The sequence below is a fragment of the Lycium ferocissimum genome, chromosome 5, assembly GCF_029784015.1.
Source record: "Lycium ferocissimum isolate CSIRO_LF1 chromosome 5, AGI_CSIRO_Lferr_CH_V1, whole genome shotgun sequence".
Lineage (NCBI taxonomy): Eukaryota > Viridiplantae > Streptophyta > Magnoliopsida > Solanales > Solanaceae > Lycium > Lycium ferocissimum.
In genome coordinates, this window is record NC_081346.1 from 70,571,555 (window position 1) to 70,593,240 (window position 21,686).

At 33.9% G+C, this 21,686-nt stretch overlaps 2 protein-coding genes across 3 annotated transcripts in view; one reads left to right on the forward strand and one right to left on the reverse strand.

Moving 5' to 3' along the window:
* LOC132057268 (UPF0481 protein At3g47200-like) overlaps positions 1 to 12,455 on the forward strand; it is a 44,022-nt gene extending 31,567 nt beyond the window's left edge. The window contains exons 1-2 of one of the 2 annotated variants that reach the window (XM_059449788.1): positions 10,138 to 10,953; positions 11,781 to 12,455. In XM_059449788.1, coding sequence (XP_059305771.1) covers positions 10,199 to 10,953; positions 11,781 to 12,354 — 1,329 coding nt within the window. In that variant the 5' untranslated portion in view covers positions 10,138 to 10,198 and the 3' untranslated portion in view covers positions 12,355 to 12,455. Of the gene's footprint in view, positions 1 to 10,137; positions 10,954 to 11,780 lie in introns of those variants that run through there. The other variant, XM_059449787.1, reaches the window with a different exon arrangement.
* Positions 442 to 1,502, reverse strand: LOC132058519 (uncharacterized). The gene is made up of 2 exons (XM_059450995.1): positions 909 to 1,502; positions 442 to 836 (listed from the first exon to the last, which is right to left on the reverse strand). Exons 1-2 carry the CDS (start codon positions 949 to 951, stop codon positions 523 to 525), a joined length of 357 nt encoding a protein of 118 aa, XP_059306978.1. The 5' UTR covers positions 952 to 1,502; the 3' UTR covers positions 442 to 522.
* Positions 12,456 to 21,686: the final 9,231 nt, after the last annotated feature.

Here is a 21,686-nt window from a genome sequence, read left to right on the forward strand (position 1 = left end):
AAGAAAAGGAAAAAGTTAATTTAAAATGGAAAATAAAATATTAAAAAAATCTTAATATATCATCCAATTAGAAGATGACATATCTATCCACTTTTAGTATTATTTTTTTCCCACGCGCTTTTAAGAGAATATATTAAAGATTTTTTAATTAATTGAAAGTTGTTAAGGGGGGTAAATAAATACAAAAATTTAGTTAATATTTTAGTCTTACCAGCTCAATGATGTCTTTTCTCTTCTTTTTATAAGAGGATGAGAAAAAGAAAGTACTGGACATTCATGCAGTGGCATGAACCAAAACAACTAGATGAATGTCATGATGACAAAAGACAGTGTATCTGCTATAGGGAGCCTAGACAGGAGCTAAGACCTTCAAAAAGACGACATGACAATTTCTTGTATAAGATGAGCATACACACCTCAAGATGCCAAGTTGCGCACGGAAACCTGCATCACCAGCCGCCAATGATCTGTACCTATCACTAGATACCCTAGTTCTCCCATTTCGGTCGCTACTACGCAGTCCTAGAGTAGACAATGGCCGTGAATGTCTTGAGGAGTAACCTTCAGCAAACAACTGTGATGCGTCATCTGAAGTACCAACATGCCCATGGCGCAAATAGCTTGAAGTTGGCGCAAATAGCTTGAAGAAGCCCTAAAAGCAGGGGAAGATCTTTGATTGTAGCTACTTCGACTACCCTCCAAGATTGCAAGTTGCCAGGCAAATGTTGAGGAAGGGAACTTCTGATCATTGTCGTAATTCCCCATCTCCAGAGAGGTAGAGATATTGCCGGTAACCATATCATAGTGGTTCATATCATAACCATAGAAGCTTGAATCTGCAGTTTGCAAAACGTTACTATTAAATTCAAAACATAACAAAAGATAACAAAATAATTTAAGAAACTAACCAGGAGGGAAATTCCTCCCATGAGCAACAGCAGCAGGCGGCATGACTGCATGGTTCCATTGCCTTGCTGAAGAATTTGACCTTGGAGCTAGATGCGCCGGAGTTTTTCCATCTTTTTATTGTAACGTGCATCTTTCAGATGCGCCAGAATTTGCAAAAAAACAAAGAAAAGTTGATGGTATCAACGTCAGTTAGAGACCTGAAATCAAAAGGCATTTTGTGTAAGCCAACTAGCCTACACACTCTCACAGGAATCAAGTTCAAATCTTACAACTTGTTTGCGCAGCTCGAGCTTCCACCTTTACGTATCGACACCATATACATGGTAAAGTATGCAAACATGATAGCTTATGAGATGAGCATTGACAAGTCGGCAAGGGCAATTGCCCATCAGATAACAAATTACGTCAACTTTATGAAATCGCTAGTAATAAGCTCTGAGGAGGTCAAAGAATTACGCGAGCAAGGAATACTCTTCAATGGTTTAGGAACAGATAAGGAAGTCGTCAAAGTGTTGCGAGAGATTCCCGCTGGTCCTTTAGTATCCTATGGTAGCTTTTTGCATGTCAAACGGGAAATGCAACAACATACTAGCAGCAAAAAAAGAATATTTTTGGCAGAGTTGTTTTGGACTCATTTTAGTAGTCCATGGTCATTTATGACTTTGCTTGTAGCAATTGTACTACTTAATTGGTTTAACTCTCGCCCAAACCTATTTTACTATCTATCCTAGGAAGTAATTGTCACACCCCAACTTTTGATAGGGCATGATAGGCACCCGACCCTTACTTAGGGCTACAGTTCTCGTTATACTCATAATCTTATTGGACTCTTAAATCATGAAATGAGTGCATAATGAAAGCTTTTCAAAAAAACATGCTTTTCGTCTTTCTCAAATCAAGTAAAATCTGTAAACATATGAAATTTGTAACATAATGCATAATGATACATCGGCTTATAGAGCCGCTTACAAAAGACATGTGATATACGTGACTGCATGCAAAAAGTCTCTAACATAAATCAAGATACCATAACATAGATACTTCGGCAACACTCTAAGGAAATGGAGCTCGCCAATCCGAGTTCTTCTACTAATATCCTCTGCTCATCCGTATACACTGGACGTCGTTAATGTTATGTAAGGCATGAATAACAACATATATAGATATAGAAGGTAACATGGAATAAGAGAGATAACACAGAACATCCGGATGCCTCGTAAGGCGGATGTCATGCATGCTTAGCTTTTTTTTTTAAAAAAAAACTTTTTCTTACATACATATATATAATATCATCATCATAACGTACCGGCCCTTTCACTATATGTGTAACGTACCGGCCCTTTCGGGACTCGGTGTGTATATATATATATATATATACTCGGTGTGTAACGTATGGCCACTTTCGGGACTCGGTGTGTAACGTACCCCGGCCTTGTCGGGACTCGGTGTGTAACGTGCCCGGCCACTTTCGGGACTCGGTGTGTAACGTACCGACCCTTTCGGGACTCGGTGTGTAATACCAACTGATCAGTGGTTGCACAATAGGTGTCGTACCGACTATAGCGCGGCTCGGTGTGAGAAAATACATACATATATATAAAGCATGCATGAGAGCCAAATAAAAGCTATAAATACATCGGAGTGACGTAAGGTCGGTAACCTCCGATTTTCATTATGGAATTATCATCATCGCTATATCTCACCTTGAGGGAACAATTATTATAAGGTGAGATCAACAACAATGAATAAAATTGAGAAAATCACGAAATAATCTCAATAATCTCATAATAGTATTAACATCATAAACTTTGGAATTTCTAGAATTAAAATCATCATCATCATAATCATCATAGAAACATTCTCATCTTTAACATCGTCATTCATATTGTAAAAACATGTCCGTTGTTGTTGTCATAAAAGCTTATAGAATCATAAATCTTTGACTCGGAAAATAGGGACATTTTGGAAAATATTTATGGATTATCAAGAAAGAAGTCATGCCTTTGAATCATAAACTCTATGAATCATGAATTTCTAGCTTTTGGGAATAAAAATATTTTTGGAAAACATTTATGGATTCACATAAAGGGATCATGAGACGTTTGTAAAACACCTATTGGATTCATAAGAAAGGAATCATGCCTTTAGAAGAAAGGGACTAGCCTTAACATACCTTTGGAGCTTACTCTCCGACTTTCCAACTTGCTTCTACGTCGCGCAATTTATTTAGGATCGTTCGTCATCTCATAATCTTACTTCCGCTAATACCGCGATATCTCCAATACTTGCCTTACTCCCAAGCCACAAATTCACCGCAACACAATATTATAAGCGTAACTATACGCTCGGCGGAACCCGAATCCAAGATTTTTACTTAACTCGCGTTGAAATTTAATGGAGGGAAGGTTGGAGAACTTTCTAGAATTGTTGGGAAATATTTTTGGGCTGTTTTTCTTGGCTGAAAATGAGGGTTAAACCCCTTTATATAGTTGCTCCCGAAGTCAATGTGATCTTGTTCACCGATCGACTTCTTGTTGCGATTCTTGTTCATCCGCGAAATTATTTCGAGACCTAAAACTTTTATACACCGATCTCTTTATTTGCATACTTGGATATGTCCAAAACTCCATACGAACCATTCAACATCCCAAACTCAGTGAAACTTATTTTATTTTATTTTTTTCCGATTCGTTTAACCTCCAACCTTCGCGGCACCTACTTCTCACTTGTTGAACATAACATAAACACTTATAACTTCAAACATAATCATGTCCTTTGAGCTTATGTGACTAACCTATGATGTAACTTAACGCACTAGAATACGGGATGTAATAGTAATGTATTTATGTAGCCACTATTCTACATGTACTTTGGTATTTGGAATTAATAAGCTCCATAGTTTTGCTTTTTTTCGTTGTTTGTGTTATTTGTTTTAAATGGCTCTTGTAGCTCGTGCTTTTGTTCAACAAATATGGTGATCAATAAAGTTGCATAATATTTATCAATTTGAATCTTATTTTGGTCATATGAATATCCCACATATGGGGGAAATGAAAGACGAAATTGTTGGGAATAAACCTGCCACAGAAATAATATTCATGGTATTTACAGCGGAATAATAATGTCGTACCGTGATATGGTTAATCAACAAGAATAAAAAAGAACGATAATGACACCAAGATTTTTACGTCGAAACCTAAAAGGGAAAAAATCACGGGCCGAGAGAAGCAACTGATATCACTATAGCAACGATTTTACACTTTGTAGGTATGAGTAAAATATTCCAAAGATCACTACACACTCAAAAGAAATAACCCTCTTTTAAGATTTTCCCATCTCACTACAATATCGCTCACACTCTCTATTTTTCCTCGCAGACTATTTCTCTATTCGTGAGAAATCTGTTCATGATTTAGATTTTAGAGTTTTGGAAATCTACATTGGTTGGTACTTATTTGTCCATGTTAGTTATAGTATATATCAAGCAACTTATTGTCATGAACTTGCCTTTTGTACATAATCAATTTAAGTAAACTTTAAATATTTGCTTATTTAATTGAGGTATCTCTTTAATTTTGATCAACTGATACAAATTTGGTTCTTATGATCTGATAAACAATCAAACGTATTTGCATATTCCTACTATTTTATGTTTTTCCATCCTAAACCCCAGTTTATGAAATTCAACCAAGAAAAAACATTTCTATATTTAAACGATGATGTTCAACATTTAGCTAAATGTTGAACATCAAAATGTCCTTTAAATATTAAACAACGTTTATGCCCTTCATAAGTAAACTATTTATTTTGCATAGAATTTTAATACCAATCAGTGTCCTACCAGTTGTTAAAGTTCGAAAGTTATCCCAATCCTATTTAATATATATATAATAAAAAAAAAAAAAAAAAAAAAAAAAAAAAAAAACCTTTGACCACTTCCTACAAATTAAAAACCTAGACTTAAAGAAAGACAAGTACTGCTTCTCCTTTCCCAGATAATGTTAAACCCTCTTTCTACCTTTTGTCAACGTTGCATTCTCAATTGACACTTTTGTTATTACTTTCTTCTAATATGTAAGTTCAATTACAATTTGTAGAAGTATATTTCATATCAGAAAATCAATTGAGAAACAAAGCCAATGAAGAGCATGAGAACTTTCTACAGACTACAGATATGAAGATTCTACGTGAAAAGATGAGTCAAAATTGGAGTAGCGATAAATGCAAAAAGGTACCAGACTCTTTTCAAGCAGCACACCCTTTATAGAGGACGAGATGCAATTAGTTTTGGGTTATTGTTGATTAATCTTAGGGGAATTTTGATCCCCGAGTCTGTGATGTTTTACATCCATTGACTATTGGGCATTTGTGTCATAGTGAGAAAAAAAAAAATACACATATTCTACGTATTTTCAGATGGAATATGTCAAGGTAGATATCTTTAACTTATTAGACGTAGCTTAATATTAGAAATCTCAGCACTAATGTAACTACCTTGTACATTGTAACCTAAGGTAGATCCCACCCAAGATGTGTTGGTGTTATGTTCTAACTTATTTATTGTGATCTTCTTATGTTTGCATGCATGCCTTTTAAGATTTAGACACGTTAAGCCAAACAAATCCAATTATTAGAAATAACAATAAGTAACAAATATTGACACGTGCACAAGATGAACTTCATCTTGTGTTGTTTTTAGTACCAATAAGTGAAAAAAATTCAACCATGTATTGTCACTGAGTCATATCTTATTTAAAAATTTTGTTAGGAAATAATAAGAAATAAATATTCTCAAAATTAATGTCCTCTTATTTATCTATCAGTATTTTTATATTACTTACAAAAGAAATTTTGGAGTTTCATGCCCTTAAAAATTGAAACTCATCTTTTATAGTAATCCCAAGAAAATATTTTTATAATAAATATAATAACAATAGCCATGAAATTATGTATGCATAACATTTCTGCAGAAAAAAAAAATCTGATTAAATTAAAAATAAATATAAATTCATTCATCTCAAGCTGAGGATATGTTTGTCCTATGGAAAGTCAATTTGCTTAATGAAGTGACAATGGTTGTATATAATATATTTAGTAAATATATTTAAGTAATTGTCTAATGTATTGGCTACTATTTATAGCATTTGGTAGAAGAGGAGTAGGGATTATGATACATCGTGTAAGGTATAATAGAAATATAGATCAATATAACAATTGTTGATGCGACCATCAAGAGAGTTTTTCAGTCCAACTGAAGGAGGGGAACATTCAAATGGTTACTGTATCAGTTTTTCATGAGGTTTGAGCTATTCAAATAATCGAATCATTGAGAATATTCATAGCACTATAATCAGAAATAGATACATAACTGAGGGGAGAAAATTATATTAAATCCGACACTAAGTATTCATGATGTGTTGTTTAACAAATCAAAACTAGAATACATTATTGATCAAAACCGACCCGCTATAAGCCTATAACACTATTTATTTAATGTGTTTTAAAATTATGTATTGTGGTTAAATTCATTATCTTTAGATAAAGTTTTCAATTACAATAATTCTAGGGGCTACACGTGCACGTGAAATAGAGACTAGAACTATAGTTCTAGAACCTTTAAAACTTCTTTCCAATATGAATTCGTATCAAATTCTAAAACTAATCAAATCTACCTTTCGTTGAAGTTGTAAAGTCGTACCAATTTCATGTAGATAATGGAGTAACACTTTGATCAGCCTCCTACCCCTATATAAAGTGGGAAATTAAAGTGCATTCCTATTTTTACTTGGACCATTTTATTTGGGCTTGAATTGCTTCCACGTGTTCCTAGACGTTTTTTAGGTGGTGTTGTGCTTTAGTTCTTCCAGAAAATATTTTTGGGGGTGATACATTTTTATATGATAAAATATTATAATTAAATAAATACAAATAAATATTCAAGTGCGACTCTTGGATATGAGTAAAATTGATAGGGGGTGCTTCCCCCTTAAAATGAGACATGCGGGATGTAATTTGATTATATTAATTGAGGCTCCAAAATAAATGTTATAGATCGAGTAGAAAAAAAAAAACAATGACTCGTTCATTTGCTTCAAATGAAGAGCAATTTAATAGTTCAAACTATTTTTCATTTCCTTGAAGTGTAATTCCCTTCTTTTTTTCTAAATGTGTCACACATGAATGCCCTCATGGGCTGTTTCAGATGACTCTAAATGTGGCCTGGTGAAATATTCAACAAAATTAGAAGTAGACAACCAAATTCAGAGGCCAAAAAGAATTTCGTTTAAAAAAAAAAAAGGAAAGATTGAAATAGTTATGGAGTAAGAATATCAACAACGACAAAATTTTTAATGAACATATAAATAAAGTTAGAATAATAGAATATGACTCAAAAAATTGATAGGTTGATATAACGATATCGAAATGGAGTTGCACTGCTTCAATATGATGATTGCTTGTTGCAATGCTTGAAATTTTGAAGAAGACATCAACAAGCAAATTTTGATCTCTTGTAACTTGTAAGCAGTAGTAATTTTGCAGCCGTTTGAGAATTCAGAATATTGAGAATAAGAATAGTAAAACGGAGAATGAAAAAGGTAAATGTAGGAATAATAATGTGGGTCCATTTTAGTTGTTAAGATATAAATGAGGCAATAAAGTAGGTATCTATTACCTACATAAGGAAACAATTTCCTAAAAAATTATTTCATTCCCTAATTATTACAATGATCCCCACATTAAAAATAAAAAAATATTTTATTTTCTCCTCAAAAAAACAAATTTTACTTTTAATAATACATAGTATAATACATCTAAAAGTGGGGCCCTCAAAAAATTGGGGCCCCAAGCCATTGCTTGAGTAGCTTCATAGTAAAATAATAAAATACATTGGCCTATGCCATATTTTATTTTTATTTTAGAACCACATGGCAATTATAGGAAAATATAAAATATATAAATACATTAATTACCTTGTATATATATATTATTTATATATAAATATATATATATATATATATATATATAATATATATATATATATTAAATATGTAGCTATATAGTTATTATTGGCAAAGTTACTACTTTAAAGTTAAAAGAGTTAGTTGCTCGAATGGTCACTCAATTAATAGTAATTGATCATTAAAGTCACCTATTTTTTATTTTTCAAAAGTCATCTAACTTTGTCTAATTAGTTTTTGTGGTCATTTTAGTCGGAAATACATTTTTTTATATTTATTTAATGACGTGTAAACTGTAAATTTTAAAAAATATATTAAAAAATTAAAACCAGTGTTTAAATTTATTTAGGACCCAACCCACCTTAAACCCGACCCAATCCCTAATCCGACCCATAAAAACAGTTTGGGTGCCGATTTAGGGTTTATGCAAGTCATGTAAGTAGTATCGTCAAATTAATAATCTTCGAATCTAAAGTATAAATTTTAAACGTATTCAACAATTTTCATATGACACTTCAATGGATTGCAAGGAAGTATTTTATTAATTTTAGAGCTGATCCAATTTGGAAAGAGCTAGATGGGGTCGGGTCAGGTATTGGTTTCTAACTAAACCCGAGTATTGATTTTAACTTTTTAAATATTTTTTATAACACTTACAGCTATCACGTCATTAAATCGTTATCGAAAATTATATTTCCGGTTAAAATGACTATGAAAGCTAATTAGACAAAGTTAAATAACTTTTAAAACACAAAAGAAAAATAAGTGACTTTGATAACAAATTACGTGATTATTGAGACAACGAACAAAAAGAGAGTCACCCCTTTGCTTTAGAGAAGAGCCAACTGAAAAGACTTACTCTATTCTTTCCTTGAAATTTTTAGAGTGTGATTCCCTGCACTTTTCCATAAATGTGTCACATGCAAGTGCCCTCGTGGGCTTTTTTAGACTTACTCGATTCTTTCCTTGAAATTTTTAGAGTGTGATTCCTTGCTCTTTTCTAAAAATATGTCACACGCAAGTGCCCTCGTGGGCTTTTTTAGACTTACTCTATTCTTTCCTTGAAATTTTTAGAGTGTGATTCCCTGCTCTTTTCTAAAAATGTGTCACACACAAGTGCCCTCGTGGGTTTTTTCAAACTTACTCTATTCTTTCCTTGAAATTTTTAGAGTGTGATTCCCTGCTCTTTTCTAAAAATGTGTCACGCGCAAATGCCCTCGTGGGCTTTTTCAAGCGACTCTAAAATGTGGCTATGCCATATTTTATTGGGAAAGCAACACTACTCCTAAAATATAAAATAATTATTCTCCTCATGCCCTTCCTAAACTAATTCCCTTCTTACCCAACCAGCCGAAACTATTTACCCGACGTACCCCTTTGCCCAAACTCCTTCCTCCGTGATATCATCGCAGTATATTTATATATCATGATGGTATCATGGAGGACTAAGAGAAGGATTGAAGTAGTCCTCCAAGATACCATCTCAGTATATTTATATACCACGATGGTACCACGGTCTCGAGGAGTGTTTCATTGAAGGACTAAAGCAGTCCTCCATGATACCACCACAGTATATGTATATAAGGTGATGGTATCATAGAGGTTTTTTTTTTGAGAAAAGTGTGTCTTTTTGAATAAATGAACATGATCATCCATAATACCATCTCAGTATAATTATATACCATGATGATATCATGGAGGACTAAGAGAAGGACTAAAGCAGTCTTCCATGATACTATCTCAGTATATTTATATACCATGTTGGTATCATAAATTTGGGGGACATCTTGGGTAAATAGTTTTAGTTTTTTCTGGGGGTACGAAGTAATGGGCATATGGACTGATAATTATTTTGATTTGAGGGGGCACACACGTTCTTTTCCCTATTTTATTTCTATTAAAGAAACACATGGCAATATATTAAGTATAGGAAAATAATAAAAAATATATAACTACCTTGTTAACTATTCAATAACGAACTCCCTTTGTCCCAATTTATATGGCACACTTTTCTTTTTATGTTGTCTCAAAAGAATGTCACATTTCTATATTTTAAAATAATTTAACTTTATGAGATGATTTGCAGCCACACAAATATGTAAAGCTTGTCATATACTCATTGGCAATGTCAGCATTATTGTACGTACTTGAGTTGATCTCAATTCATTCCTTAAAATGCTTAAATTGACCTCAAAGCTATCCTTGGATATGAGAATTTATTCCCTCTTGTTTTCCTTATATATTAGGAGTAATGGATTTGGATTTCCAAAGAGTTAAAATATATATCTCCCAAACCCAAACTTGAGCATTCTCTAGCTAGCAGACCAGATATGGAAATTAACGTTGTCAACATCGATGAGGTCGTCCTCCAAGATTTGTGCACGCCGAGATCTTCCTCGGGTGGATGGAAAATTCGTAAAGTTCCACAATGTTTACGAGATGAGAACAAGGACCATCTTTACGATCCAAAGATTGTTTCTTTTGGGCCTTATCATCATGGAAACCCAAAGTTTCAAATTACGGAGGAATACAAATATAAAGTGATGCAACACTTGATTCCAGGGCACAATGACGTGGTTAATAATTACAATAGTTTTCTTGTTAGCATCAAGGAAATCAGAGATTGTTACGTTGAAGGTTCTACGGACCGTTATAGTGATGCTGAGTTAGCTCGAATGATGCTCCTTGATGCGTGTTTACTTTTGAGCTATATGCTGGATTTCACATTAGCTTTTGGTGCACTTGACAGAGTAACAATACTTGCAATTGTAAATGATATACTATTACTCGAGAACCAAATTCCACTCTGGATTCTCAAGAGGTTGGCCACCTCGATGTATGGTGATGGTAATATTATTGTAAAAGGTAAAAATTACTCCTGGAAGAAATTGCTTTACGAGTTCTGCCAGCTCATGGTTTTCGGGGGGGATATTGATGAGGCAATTGAAATACAGAGTAGTGATGAGTATTGTCTTCATCTTCTTCAACTTTTTCGGGAAGTATATGTGCCTGGTTACAATGCTGGACGGCCTAATGCATTAGCAACAGACCAATACCCGTCAACCTGCTTCCAAAAGTATTTCAGGTATGTATTCATTTTTTGGGAGAACCTCTGTCCCAATAAATTGAAGGGGAGCCGTGACGTAACTGGTCAAATTGCTACCATGTGATCAGGAGGTTACGGATTCGAGCCGTAGAAACCGGCTCTTCTCGCGCAAAACGCGAGGTAAGGCCGCAAACAATATATCCTTTGTCCAGCCCTTCTCCCACGACCCCACGCATAGTGGGAGCTTAGTGCACCGGGTTGCCCTTTACCCGCTGTCCCAATATAATTTTGGATTTTAAGAGTCAAATTTCTTATTTTTGATTATGAATTCGAACATAAAATCTTTAAATTTTTTGAAGTACATACGTCAAAAGTACTATATAAGTCATAATACTTAACAATTTAAAGGCATATGAAACAATCGTGGTCAAAGAAAAACTTGCTTGACTCTCGAAGCTAAACGCCGCCACAAAAATTGTGACGCAGTTGTATTTATTAGAGGATGATTTCAGAGATCTTTTTGAGGTTTGGTTTTATTATACTAATCTTTTTTGTGATTTACGATATTAGGCTTACTAAATCCCAATGTCCGTGATTAAATCGTGCTTTCAGTACTGTTGTGATATATATGGAGGAAAAACAGACCTACGTGATTATTTTTGAAAATTAAATCAAGAGACATAAGCTAAATATTGTGAATCAAAAGGGAAGTTTGTGTTACTAAATTAAACTTGACGAGAGATCTCTAAAATTATCTTTACATATTACAATATGTTTGTCTCGTTTTAACAAATCACAATATTAGATCCTTAATATTCTTTAGCATGACGTATTTCCATCTTTTTATTGTCACATATATCTTTCAGATGCGCCAGAGTTTCCAAAAATCAAAGAGAAGTTGATGGTATCAACTCGTTTGAGTCAGTTAGAGACCTCAAATCAAAAGGCATTTTGTGTAAGCCAAGTAGCCTAAAAACTCTCACAGGAATCAAATTCAAATCTCACTACTTGTTTGCGCAGCTCGAGCTTCCACCTTTACGTATCGATACCATCTCCATGGTAACGTATGCGAACATGATAGCTTATGAGATGAGCATTGACACATCGGCAATGGCAATTGACTTTCAGATAACAAATTACATCAACTTTATGAAATCGCTCATAATAAGCGCTGAGGATGTCAAAGAATTACGAGAGCAAGGAATACTCTTCAACGGTTTAGGAACAGATAAGGAAGTCGTCAAAGTGTTGCAAGAGATTCCCGCTGGTCCTTTAATTTCCTTTGGTAGCTTTTTGGATGTCAAACGGGAAATTCAACATCATACTAGCAGCAAAAAGGGAATATTTTTGGCAGAGTTGTTTTCGACTCATTTTAGTAGTCCATGGTCAATTATGACTTTGCTTGTAGTAATTGTACTACTTGGCTTAACTCTTGCCTAAACCTATTTCACTATCTATCCTAGGAAGTAATGTATTTATGTAGCCACTATTCTATATGTACTTTGGTATTTGGAATTAATAAGCTCTATAGTTTTGCTTTTTTTCGTTGTTTGTATTATTTGTTTTAAATGGCTCTTGTAGCTCGTGCTTTTGTTCAACGATTATGGTGATCAATAAAGTTGTATAATATTTATCAATTTGAATCTTATTTTGGTCATATGGAACACCCACATATGGGGGAAATGAAAGACGAAATTGTTGGGAATAAACCCGCCACAGAAATAATATTCACGGTATTTACAGCGGAATAATAATGTAGCATCGTGATATGGTTAATCAACAAGAATAAAAAAGAGCGGTAATGACACTAAGATTTTTACGTGGAAACCCAAAAGGGAAAAAACCATGGGCCAAGAGGAGCAACTGATATAACTATAGCAAAGATTTTACACTTTATAGGTCTGAGTAAAATACTCCAAAGACCACTACACACTCAAAAAAAATAACCCTCTTTTAAGATTTTTCTACCTCACTACAATATCGCTCACACTCTCTATTTTTCCTCACACTATTTCTCTCTATGTGAGAAATCAGTTCATGATTTAGATTTTAAAGTTTTGGGAATCTACATTGGTTGGTACTTATTTTTCCATGTTAGTTCTGCTATATTACTACTTTATATAAGGGGCTAGAAACACTCAGGTCTTGATCGACACGTGTGCTTCCTAGGAGCAATTTTGGTATTTTGAATTTTTTGTGCTTTAAAGATGATGTACTATGTTAGGTTGTGTGTGTACTTTTTGTTTTTGGACTTTAAAGTCACATTATCGGGCTGAATGAATTTTCATACTACCCTATATAAGGGGCTAGAAGCACCCAGGTCTTGGTCGACATGTGTGCTTCCTTTGGATTTCTAGCCTTATCACTTGTACATGAGTGAATAAATTTGCTGATAGGATGGGGACCACTTCAATTTGACATTTCTGCCATTTCTCAGTGCGGCTCCCATAATGAAGTTAACTCTTTCTTTGTTGGCTTCTGTACCTTTTTGTTTTCTTTTTATTTATTTATAAATTGACACTCCTTTTATTTTTGTATTTGCTTTCAGATTAGTTGTAACTTGTAAAATGTTGTAATTAAGCATATATGATTAGAAGTGTTTCTTAAAACTTCCTCTTGACTTTCGGTAGCTAAACTTGGTCTTCCACGGTTTAAACTTAGGAGGCGTTTGGTCATGAAAACCAAATATTTTCACTTTATTTGGAATTTTGAAGTTGGAGTTGAAGAGTGTTTGTTTATAGTTTTTTACTCTCCATTTGGGTCCGTGGAATGTATTAAAAGGGAAGTTTTAAGATTTTAGGTGTCTTTCAAATTTCAAATACAACTTCAAACCGTATTTGAAATTTTTTAAATGATTTCCAAATAAAAAATAATTTTTGAGAAAAAGTGAAAAATTCCCCAACGGTCCTTAATAATTACATAAAACATTAAAATTTCTTACCTAATCACTCTCAACACTGCTTAAAAATTTTATATGGATACACATTGGGCAGGTGCACAGCACGGGATTCTTCTCACTAGTTAATATATTATTGTCATGAGCTTGCCTTTTGTAAGAATCAATTTAAGTAAACTTTAAATATTTACTTATATATATTTAATTGTGGTATCTATTTAATCTTGACTAGTAAATTTATCTGCGCTTCACACGGTTATGAAAGATGTCAGTAATTTTACAAAAGAATAAAAAATTAGTAGACCTCTTACAAACATCAATATTATCTCGCTTTTCCGAGACAGAAAATTTATAAACAACATAGATTTGAGTTAATTCATAAACTTGGTTTTTCTTAGAGCATATTAAAGGCTTCACTTATGTAATATATATATAGTTAATCATTATTTACAAATGAAGAGTATTTGACTTTTTCTACGAAGGAAGATTCAAGGAGTATTAGAAAACACTTGTCTATGCCTAACCATTACATGTTAATTTCTTCACTTCGTAAAAACTTTTCTTTTCGCGTTATACATCTTCCTTTCTTCATCTTCATTTACCCACCATTTTGTTACGTCTTTAAGAATATTGTTTTTTATGTGATACATTTTGGATTTTGAGAATCAAATAAATTTTTCTCTGCATTTTTTCATATGTTATTAAATTATCAATTATGATTTATAGTATTTTAAAAGTATGAAATTTCTAATAGGTTTTTAAATTTTAACGATAAATTTAGACATAAAATCTTTAAGTTTTTAACAATAAAATTTACATGTTTTAAAATTACGTAAAAAGTACTATATGTCCTAGAAAGTAATGTATTTATGTAGCCACTATTCTATATGTACTTTGGTAGTTGGAATATTAATAAGCTCCATAGTTTTGCTTTTTTTCAACGCTGTTTGTATTATTTGTTTTACATTGCTCTTGTAGCTCGTGCTTTTGTTCAACAAATATGGTGATCAATAAAGTTGCATAATATTTATCAATTTGAATCTTATTTTGGTCATATGAAACACCCACATATGGGAGAACTGAAAGACGAAATTATTGGGAATAAACCCACCACCGAAATAATATTCACGGATTTAGATATTATAGTTAATCAACAAGAATATAAATTAAATTTTTACATGAAAACCCAAGAGGGAAAAAACCACGGGCCGAAAGCAAATATATCACTATAGCAAGGATTTTACACTTTATAGATAGCTTAAAGACCACTACACACTCAAAAGAATAAAAAGATTTTTTCTCAATTTTATCTAAATTTCTCTCTAGTGAGAAATCAGTTCATGGTTTAGATTTTAGAGTTTTGGGAATCGACATTGGTTGGTACTTATTTGTCCATGTTCTCTTATATTACTACTTATAAAGAAACACACAGGTCTTGGTCGACATGTGTGCATGCTTCCTAGAAGCAATTTTGGTATTTTGAATTTTTTGCGCTTTAAAGACGATGAACTATGTTAGGTTGTGTGTGTACTTTTTGTTTTTTGGACTTTAAAGTCACATTATCGGGCTGAATGAATTTTCATACTACTCTATATAAGAGGCTAGAAGCACACAGGTCTTGGTCGACATGTGTGACCTAAACAGTTATTTGTAAAGACGATGTACTATGTTAGGTTGTGTTTTTTTTTTTTTTTTTGGACTTCTAAGTCACATTATCAGGCTGAATGAATTTTAATACTACTCTATATAAGGGGGCTAGAAGCACACAGGTCTTGGTCGACATGTGTGCTTCCTAGGGGCAGTTTTGGTATTTCGAATTTTTTGTGCTTTAAAGACGATGTACTATATTAAGTTGTGTGTCTACTTTTTTGTTTTTGGACTATAAAGTCACATTATCTGGCTGAATGAATTTTCATTCTACTCTATATAAGGGGCTAGAAGCACAGAGGCCTTGGTCGACATGTGTGCTTTCTAGGGGCAGCTTGGTATTTCGAATTTGTTGTGCTTTAAAGACGATGTACTATGTTAGGTTGTGTGTGTACTTTTTGTTTTTGAGACTATAAAGTCATTCATAGGAAATGTGGGTCCTCAAAATTATATGCTCATCAATTTTTAAATGACTGTTCTAAAGAAATTTAAACTTTTATGAACTCTTAACCCCTCTCCAATCTCCATGGCTTTTTTTGGTATTACATTATCAAAAAAGCATTTCCAATGTATTAAGTTTATAATTATGGAGCATCATAATAGCCAAAATAATTTATTAGTACATAATTATGATAGGTCAAGTAGATAGAAAGAGTATTTTATACCACATCTATGCCCGTGTTATATGACACAATAGACACATAATCACCATATGTATAAAACATTTCATGTTTTAGTTTAGGGGGATGGTCGTTCAAATGACGTTTCCGTATTTAAAGTAGTTAAAATTCAACAAGTTTTGAAATGCTGGTTAAAATTTGGTTAACGCGTGGTTGAAAAAGTGTTTATTAGTCTTTTTCTTCCAATTTTTTAAATAATAAAGTCACATAAAATGAAACAAAGGAAATAACCTCATAACACAAATTATTGAATCCATGCTCTCAAAATTTCTATCTTTTCATACATGACTTTCAAGAAATAGTAGAATATATTAAAGATTTTTATAATTGCATAAAAATAAAATTATAATATATGTTGGGCTCGTGCTGGCACGGACTTCGGTATCTAGTAAGAAGAGAGAGTGGTACAGCTGAAGCAAACATGTCAGCGGGGATACTATCGGAAATTCACAATATTTTATATGATTTAGATGCATTGTATTTCTAGCCGTATCACTTGTACATGAGTGAATAAATTTGCTGATAGGATGGGGACCACTTCAATTTGACATGAGTGAATAAATTTGCTGACAGCGGGGTCCCCCAATGAATGCATTAGTTTGACATTTAACTCTTTCTCTGTGACTGTTGGCTTCGACCTTTTTGTTTTCTTTTTATTTATTTATAAATTGACACTCCTACTATTTTTGTATTTGCTTTCAGATTAGTTGTAACTGGTAAAATGTTGTAATTAAGCATGAGTAGAAGTGTTTCTTAAAACTTCAATTTGACTTTCTGTAACTAAACTTGGTCTTCAATGGTTTAAACTTAGGTCCCAAATATTTTTCACTTTATTTGAAATTTTGAAGTTAGAGTTGAAAACGGAGTTGTATTTGTTTATAGTTTTTGCAAAGAATATTTAGTTGTTTGAATGTATCGAAAGTGAAAAAAGGTGAAAACAAGATTTTAGGTGTCTTTCAAATTCCAAATACAACTTGAAGTTGTATTTGGAATTTTCATGATCAAACATTGATTTTCAAATAAAGTGAAATAATTTTCCGGAAAAAAGTAAAAATTTCTCATGGCCAAACGGGTCTTTAATATTTTACATAAAACATTAAAATTTCTTACCTAATCACTTAATCAACACAGCTTAAAAATTTTATATGGATACATATTGGGTTCGTGCACAGCACGGGATTCTTCTCACTAGTTATGTATATATCAAGCAAGGTATTGTCATGAACTTGCCTTTTGTACAGAATCAATTTAAGTGAACTTTAAATATTTACTTATAGATTTAATTGAGGTATCTACTTAATCTTGACTAGTAAATTTACCCACGCTTCGCACGGTTGTGAAAGATGTCAGTAATTTTACAAAAAAATAAAAAATTAGTAGACCTCTTACAAACATCAATATTATCCCGCTTTTCCGAGACAGGAAACTTATAAACAACGTAGATTTGAGTTAATTCATAAACTTGGTTTTTCCTAGAGCATATTAAAGGCTTCACTTATGTAATATATAGTTAATCATTATTTACAAATGAAGAGTATTTAACTTTTTCTACGAAGGAAGATTCAAGGAGTATTAGAAAACACCTTGTCTATGCCCAACCATTACATGTTAATTTCTTCACTTCAGAAAAACTTTTCTCTCGCGTTATACATCTTCCTTTCTTCATCTTCATTTACCCACCATTTTGTTACATCTTTAAGAATATTGCTTTCGTTTCAATTTATGTGATACATTTTGGATTTTGAGAATTAAATAAATTTTTCTCTGCGATTTTTTTATATGTTATTAAATTATCAATTACTTTTCACTTAGCATTTTTAAGTATGTAAATTTCAATCTGAGAGCCAATTTTTAAATTTTGACGATAAATTTAGACATGAAATCTTTATGTTTTTAAAAATAAAATTTACATATTTTTAAACTACGTAAAAAGTACTATATGTTATCATAATTAGTAATTTAAAATATTTTTAAAAACATATGAAAAAATCGCGGTAGAAAAATTTGTTTGACTCTCAAAATTCGAAATGTGTCACATAAATTGAGACGGAAGCAGTATTCTTAAGGACATACCAGAATGGTGGGAAAGTGAAGATGAAGAAAGGAAAATATATAAAGCGTAAGAATAGTTTTTCCGAAAGTGAAGAAATTAACCTGTAAAGTTTTTCAGAAAGTGAAGAAATTAACCTGTAATGATAGGCGGGGTACCTTATGCATTTTAGTTGGCAAATAGAAATATCTAACAGGACAAAATAAAAGAATGACGGTGTATAAGAAACCTGACACCACCACCTTCCAACCGAGTCATAGTAACTGAACAATGAGGAAGAAAATGGTTCCCAAGATATATCTTCTTGGCACCATTAAAATGACAGAATTTCGTGGAGATCAGACCAAAATAGCACTAACTATTTAATCATGTATGCTTTATAGTAGTGCAAGACTGATGAAGCATAGTCATACCACATGAAGGACAAAGTAGCGGAAACAACATATATAGCTATTAATATGAACTAATTTATTAGTTTAATTAGAGAATTAAAATAGTTAGTGGTCTTTCCAAATTCCATCTTGTAGTTATGAAAGAGCACACGATTGGGAAATTAATGAGAGTAAATTGTAAGGGATGAATGACTTTCGGTAGTAATGATTCTAATTTACTATTACAATAAAATGAATTAAAATATGAGAGAAAAATAAAAAAATTGAGAAAAAAGATAAATGCAATTCTAGGCCATAGAGAGGTGTCACATCACCTTGTCTATGCCTAGCTTTATAATATATATAGATTGAATGATACAAATTTGTTTCTTATGATCTGATAAACAATAAAATGTATTTGCATATTCCTATTTTCTTATGTTTTTCCATCCTAAACCCTAGTTCGTGAAATTCAACCAAGAAAAAACATTTCTATATTTAAACGATGATTTTCAACTCAATCTACACCCCCAAATAGTCATCTTAAACTCGTATTTTAAAAATGGGGAAGATATGTAACCTTTTGGGTTCAAAATCCTAACTTCGAATTTCTTGTAGAGATTGTTGAGGAGGCTAGTTCTAGCCAGAGACAAATTTAGGATTTCTATAACATGGTTGCACCACTTAAAAAAAGAAGGAAGAAAATTTAAAGTGGGAATTGATCCCTAATGCTCTAGGTAATAAACTCAGCATTGAATGAGAGCAGTACCATCGACACTACATCAGTTACTGAAGTTCCCAACCCCGAAAAGGATAAGAACTATCCGAGGCGAACAGCCCGCAGCAAGGGAAATGTTCGCGGTCGAGGAAGCACCCCTTTTTACAAAGAAATCGGATCAAGGAAATGATGAATCAATCAAAGGCAAGGACACCAAATAGCAATTAAAGAATACGGATTCGAAAGCGAAGCAGAAGGAAACGGACCCGGCTGGTGAAGAGGACGATTTCGGCATGCCTAGATCGTTTGTATTACCAGATGACTCGGATGCAACCAAGTATACCGTGGAGGAGCTGGAGCAAATCATTTTGTTCGTGTATCTACCGGACGAGAAAAGGTATACACAGGCACGGATTAACCCTGAGCTCGGAACAAGTTAATTAAATTTCTTCAAGCTAATGCCGATTGTTTCGGTGGTCCCATATAGACATGACAAAAACCACCCAAGTAACAACTCATAAGCTCGGCCTCGATAGGAAATTCACCTCGGTGAAGCGAGAAGAGACCAATAGGCCGAGTTAAAACATGCCTTCGTAAAGGATGAGGTAGAAAAGCTTTTGAAATAGGCTCTATCCGGGAGGTAAAATACCCGGACTGGCTAGCTAACGTAGTTGTGGTGCCAAAGAAAGGTAATAAATTTAGAATGTGTATTGATTATAAAGATCTAAACAAAGCATGCCCGAAGGATTCATTTCCGATGCCTCACATTGATCGAATGATCGATGCGACAGCCGAGCATGAGATGTTAAGTTTCCTCGATGCTTACTCCGGGTGTAACCAGATTCGGATGCACCCAGAGGACCAAGAGAAAACCTCTTTTATTACCCGATACGGGACTTATTGTTATAATGTCATGTTATTCGGACTAAAAAATGCGGAGCAACTTATCAACGCCTAGTTAACCAATGTTCGAAGAGCAAATCTGTAAAACTATGAAGGTTTATATTGATGATATGTTAGTCAAGTCCCTGGAAACAGAGGACCATTTAAAACATTTGCAGGATACCTTTGACATACTTCGCAAATACAACATGAAGCTGAATCCGGAGAAGTGTGCATTCGGAGTCCCATCGGGCAAATTTTTAGGCTTCATGGTATCAAACCGGGGGATTGAAATTAACCCGGACAAAATCAAGGCCATTGAAGACATCGAAGTAGTGAACAATGTCAAGGCGGTACAAAGGCTGACCGGAAGGATAGCAGCTCTAAGTCGATTCATTTCTAGGTCATCGGATAAAAGTCACCGTTTCTTCTCCCTTCTGAGAAAGAAGAACGACTTCGCATGGAAGCCGAAAAGCCAAAAGGCTTTGCGAAATTGAACCGGTGCGTACTTGTCAAGTTCGCCCTACCATACACCGAAGGCAGATGAACAGTTGTTTCTATATCTTGCGGTATCCGAGGTGGCGGTAAGCGGCGTTTTGGTCCGAGAAGAAGCAGGTACGCAATTTTCGATCTATTATGTGAGTAGGACATTAGGAGATGCGGAGACCCGATATCCGCACCTCGAAAAGTTAGCTTTAGCATTATTGAGTGCTTCGAGGAAGCTAAAACCATACTTTTAATGTCATCCCATATGTGTAGTGACTACTTACCCGTTAAGAAATATCATGCATAAACCGGAACTGTCGAGTAGGCCGACCAAATGGGCCGTGGAAATTAGCGGCTATGACGTTGAATATAAACCTAGAACGGCTATTAAATCCCAAATTTTTGGCCAATTTTGTAGCGACTTTACCCCGCAATGATTCCCGAGGTAGAAAAAGAGCTTTTTTTTTGATAAATTCGAAAAGACCTCGGGCGTATCCGGGTCCTATATACGGACGGGGGTATCGAACCTAAAGGGAACCGAGTCAGCATTGTTTTAAAAACTTCCGCAGATATCATTAAAGGCCTGTCAGACTATGAGATTAACCAACAATAGGCACAGAGTACGAGGACATGATTACGGTCTTGAATTGGCTCGAAGTTTACGAGCCGAAGTAATTGAAGCAAAAATGCGACTTCATCGGTCGTGAACGGTGTCAATTATGTCTTCAAGGTCAAAGATGAGCGAATGCATAAATACTTTGAAAAAACTCAGGTGATATTGCATCGGTTCAAAGAATGGACATACACACGTACCGGGAAACGAATAACGAGGGCGAGACATGGGCCAACTTTAGGCTCGTCGGTTGAAGAAGAAGAGTTCAACCCCCGGTAAAGACCGTCCAATTGATGAACTCGGCAGTAGAAAATGGTCACGCCGAAATAAATACAATGGGTCTAACATGGGATTGGCGCAACAAGTACGTCGATTACTTGCGAGATGGGAAGCTCCTGAATGACCCAAAAGAATTACGATCACTTCAAA